Here is a 5,427-nt window from a genome sequence, read left to right on the forward strand (position 1 = left end):
CTATCCCTCTCCCCTGTTCCCTTTCCATAGACCCCTCAGGTCGGGACCTTATTAAAATAGGGTCCCTACCCTGTTCCATTTTGTCGCTCAACAGACCCACAATCTATTCCCATGTTAAATTTACATTGTCCCCAGATTGTCCCATGATTTTTCCTCATGTTCAATTTCCCTTGTCCCTAGACAATCCCAAACTCTATTCCCCCTGTTCAATTCCCCTTGTCCCTAGAGTGGCACGACAATATCGCCCATGTTAAATTTACATAGTCCCTAGACAGGCCCAAACTCTATTCCCCATGTTAAATTCCCATTGTCCCTAGACAAGCCCAAACTCTATTCCCCATGTTAAATTCCCATTGTCCCTAGACAAGCCCAAAATCTATTCCCATGTTAAATTCCCATTGTGCCTAGACAAGCCCAAAATCTATTCCCATGTTAAATTCCCTTGTCCATATAGTGGCCCAGCAATTTTCACCATGTTAAATTTACATAGTCCCTATAGTGGCCCAGGGGTGTTTTTAATGGTAAGTCCCATTGTCCCTATAGTGGCCTCATTCACTACTGCTATGCATGTGACAAAACACAAATTCTTACTACCCTGTATTGCGTTGATTAAATATGATACGCCCTTCTTTCTTCTTTTTTTCTTTTCTTCTTTTTTTTAATATGTGCCCATTACTGCCACAAATGTTACAGTCGACAACGATAAATAAGTTTCATCTGGAAGTTTCTTGATAAAGTTAAGGTGCAGATCAGTTAATAATCTGGACTGACAAGACTTTGGTTTTAAAAAAAAACAAACTTGTCTGTGTATAGTTCATCCTATTCGGTAACTGACGGATAATTCCGTAAATTACGATTACGTTGAGAACTTGGAATTATATCCATTTGCACAAATGGACAAATAAATTAAACCGCTTGTTAAATCAACGTGAAAGATAAATTTGTTGTTGTCATTATTTTCTTTTGCTTGATTCGAGATTTTCCATATCAAAAGCGTACGTCCTATGAATGTATATGTGTAATCGCGCACTCACCCATTTGCTTGAAATGGAATTGTCCAGGAACTGGAAATGGATCTCGGGCATGTCCGTCTAGTATATTGATAGCGTGACACGCACAGACGATCACGGTGTTACGGACACTCTACTCACAGTCAGGTTAGAAATAGTAAATCAATGAATGAATTGACTAAGTTTCTTGCACATTTTATCACATTAAATGTTTCCATTATTGAAGTCGGTAGGGGCGGGGTACAAACAAACGGGGATGTATAGTCGGACTGCCATTTGAAAAACAACGTGAAAATCCATACTAGAGATAAACCATTTAAATGTGAAGTTTTTGATAACGTCTTTGGACATAGTAGTTATTTCAAGGTCTCCATGATGACATACTGGAGATCAACCATTTAAATGTGAAGTTTGTTATAAAATGTTTGCACAAATTAGTCCTTTGAAGAACCATATGAGAATGCATACTGGAGATAAACCATTCAAATGTATAGTTTGTAATAAAATGTTTGGACTGAGTAGTACTTTGAAGAAGCACATGAGAATACATACTGGAGATAAACCATTCAAATGTGAAGTTTGTGATCAAATGTTTGGACAGAGTAGTACTTTGAAGAAGCACATGATGATACATACTGGAGATAAACCATTCAAATGTGACGTTTGTGATAAAATGTTTAGACAGTGTGGTCATTTGAAGAAACACCTGCGAATCCATACTGCAGATAAACCATTCAAATGTTTAGTGTGTGATAAAATGTTTGGACATAGTAGTTATTTGAAGGTACACATGAGGGCACATACTGGCGATCAAACATTTAAATGTGAACTTTGTAATAAAGTATTTGGACAGAGTACTAATTTGAAGAGCCACATGAGAATACATACTGGAGTTAAACCATTCAAATGTAAAGATTGTGATAAAATATTTGCCCAGAGTATTACTTTGAAGAACCACATGAGAATCCATACTGGAGATAAACTGTTCAAATGTGAAGTTTGTGATAAAATGTTTGGATATAGTAGTAATTTGAAGGACCACATGAGAATCCATACTGGAGATAAACCATTCAAATGTGAAATTTGTAATAAAATGTTTGGACGTGGTAGTTATTTCAATGTTCACATGAGGACACATACTATAGATCGACCATTTAAATGTGAACTTTGTGATAAAATGTTTGGACAGAGTAGTAATTTGAAGACTCATATGAGGAAACATACTTCAGTTAAACCTTTCAAATGTGAATTTTGTGATAAAATGTTTGCACACAATAGTCCTTTGAAGTCCCACATGAGAATCCACACTGGAAATAAACCATTCAAATGTGACGCTTGTGATAAAATGTTTGGACATAGTAGTACTTTGAAGAACCACATGAGAATCCATACTGGAGATAAAGCATTCAAATGTGAACTTTGTAATAAATTGTTCAGACATAGTAGTAATTTGAAGAGGCACATCATGATACATACTGGAGTTAAACCATTCAAATGTCACGTTTGTAATAAAATGTTTAGAGAAAATTGTCATTTGAAGAAACACATGAGAATTCATACTGGAGATATACAAACAGAATTCAAAGGTGAAGTACATGATTAAAGGTTTAGACAGAATGCTGTTTAAAGAGGCACTTCAGATGAACCATTCACATGTGAAGTTGGTGATTGCATTTTAGTGGAAAAATACTGCTGTGGAGAACCATAGGAGGATGAATACTGGAAAAAAACAATGACAATATTAAGTTTGTAATAGAATGTTTATACAAGGTTGACATGAAATACATACTGGACATTAACCATTAAAATGTTTTGTTTGTTATAAAATATTTGGACACTAGTTTTATGAAGTGCCACAGGATGGTGTATACTGTTGATAAAGTATTGTTACATGGTAGCATTGACCTTCAAACTTATGGTGACCAGTCAATGATTCACTATGTTTTCTACAGCTAATTAACTCTCATTAGAGTAAAGGCTCAGTTAAACTTAGAAGACATTACCTCCAAGAGGCTCAGATTCTCTGACAAAGTGGGGAATCCTTACAATGAGAATGGGACAAGTGATGAAGTGGGGAATCCTTACAATAAGAATAGGACTTGTGATGAAGTGGGAAACCTTGCAATAAGAATGGGACTTGTGATGAAGTGGGAAACCTTGCAATAAGAATGGGACTTGTGATGAAATGCAGACTCAGATTGAAGTTTCATGTGGTTTGTTAAGTCACATACATGTACTTGGATGCTATTACAATTTTAAGGCTCAAACATATCAAACACTTAAAAAAAAATAACTCATTAATTTTTATATCACAGTGGTTGTGTGCAGTTTAAGTATCAGCATGTATGATAGAACTTGATATTAACATCTATCAATGTCAAAGTTTAGTGTTCAGATGTTATTATGAAATTATTGTTTACTTTATAGACTTTGAAACATTGGCTAACTCTTCATTAAATTCATATAGGTTAATTTCAAACAGAGCGTTGATAAACACTTAGTGGCTGTAACAAAATAACTAATAGCATATTTACAAAGCCTTGAGAAACACTCATTTGCTCTGGTTTATATTCAAACATGCACATATTATTATTATTATTATTATTATTATTTGATGTCCTATTCCTATTGAATTGTAACGAGCGTCATTATTCTAACATGGTCTGCAAGAAACACTTGACCTCAAAGGATCATGAAAATACCATCGGAATGCTGTTCACTGATAAGCAGATATTTAAGCTGAAATTGCTATTTAAACATAACAATGAAAAGGTTTTAGTATGCAGATGTAGACCTAACAACTTAGTTTCAGAGCTATCCAAAATGTACTATACGAAGAAACGTTATTTCTTTGCATTTATTTATGTAGATATCATGAAATGACTATGAATTTTATGTCGTGGAAAGTAATAAGCAAAGAGTTACCTTTTCTTTGCACACTTCCTAAGTAAGATTTTCTCATGCTCTGTAAGTTCTTAACTCATTAACCCGTGGTACTGCATTTACGTGGCAGGAGGTAGTAGCCTACTGCTGAGCTCTGTAACATCAAGGTCATGTATGACACACTAAAGTGGGTGGTACTATAGATCATTTTTAGTTACTATTTTTAGCTGCCCAAACCTATCCCAGAGCCGCATCCAGTATGGTCAGGCGCATTTGATCTAGGGCAACTTGAGTGACATGAATAGAACATTTGTCATTTTAGATCACCGCAGATAGTAGTAAACAATAATGTATCAGGCCACAAGTATAGGAGTTAAACTGTATGTTTTCATCAAGTATTTTTAATAATAAATGAGTATATGTTGCTTTATGTTACTGCAATGCATTGTGACTCTCATGGTAACCTTGCCCCCCCCCCCCCGACTGCATGGTATGAATAATCCGAAAATAAACAAGTTAATTTGTCTAATTAGCAGCAATCAATGAACACCAAAGGTGGAACATCACATATTAAGCAGATTCCTCAAAGATTTGCCATTTAGTTAATAAATTAAATGGGAATGAATCTGAATCCCAAAACTGCTTATGATTGGATTGGCTAAGGAATTTACTCTCTCTCTCTTAGTTTGATAACTCCTTGAACAAATATGGATCATAACGATGAGTTAACTCATCCTGCGATACATTAGCAATGGCCAGTTGCTTCCGTACTATCAACTCTGTGTAACTCGTGTGGTTTCTCGGTGTGGGCATGGGATCTGATTACGTTGGCATTGATAATGCTTTGTTCACCTGTATCAGTATGCATTCATCCACTATGAAATTAATTGTATGCAGGAAAGAGATTTTTAAGTCCTCATGTTTTCGCGAGTATGTAGTCTAGAAGAGTCATCTAAATACACGTAGATTTGTACAATTTGTAATTCTGGTCACATAGGAAAATCATCCACCCAACCCTTTCCTTTCAGAAATGGATAATCCAACTTTGTAAGTCCTATCCAGAACCGCAGACAGGGTAGGAGAAATTCCGGGGGACCAGAACCGTCAGGAGGTCTGCCATTGGTTCAATTTGTGATTCACTGGGGCCTACTGGATAATTTTTTCCAGGGCCCACTGATCCTGTCCGCTGTTCTGTTCCTCTCTGATGCTTTTTCTTCTCATATCTACTTTTCTGTTTTAGGCAGATTACTGAACTATTCACTCAAGATTTTTAAACACACTATTTCTGTGAAGGGTGTACAGATGTCAATCCTTTACAAATTTCTTTGAAACTTTCTTCACGAAGATACCCTATGTTAATTACAACCGCTTAAAAGTTGCCCTACGTTGATTGCGCATGCGTCAAATATTGGAGTGGAAAAACCCAATGTTGACTTCCTGAAAAAGGTCTATAGAAAGGTAGACAGATGTAGCTCAACTGTGGTACCAAATAATCTGGACGATTTAATACCACTACATCATACAGAGGGAAAAA

The 5,427-nt window shown here is 35.9% G+C and overlaps 1 protein-coding gene across 1 annotated transcript; it reads left to right on the top strand.

The window, feature by feature from the left end:
• Window positions 1–1,117: 1,117 nt before the first annotated feature.
• On the top strand, window positions 1,118–4,318 carry LOC149784083 (uncharacterized). Its single transcript, XM_089932175.1, has one exon. It carries the CDS (start codon window positions 1,432–1,434, stop codon window positions 2,611–2,613), a length of 1,182 nt encoding a protein of 393 aa, XP_089788301.1. The 5' UTR covers window positions 1,118–1,431; the 3' UTR covers window positions 2,614–4,318.
• The last annotated feature ends 1,109 nt before the right edge of the window (window positions 4,319–5,427 follow it).

The sequence above is a fragment of the Sinohyriopsis cumingii genome, chromosome 14, assembly GCF_028554795.1.
Source record: "Sinohyriopsis cumingii isolate HCF-2022 chromosome 14, ASM2855479v2, whole genome shotgun sequence".
In the NCBI taxonomy this organism is placed as follows: Eukaryota; Metazoa; Mollusca; class Bivalvia; order Unionida; family Unionidae; genus Sinohyriopsis; species Sinohyriopsis cumingii.

Bases quoted from the DNA above. Each gene is read 5' to 3' on its own strand.
- LOC149784083 (XM_089932175.1), top strand. From the start codon at position 1,432: ATGTTTGCACAAATTAGTCCTTTGAAGAACCATATGAGAATGCATACT.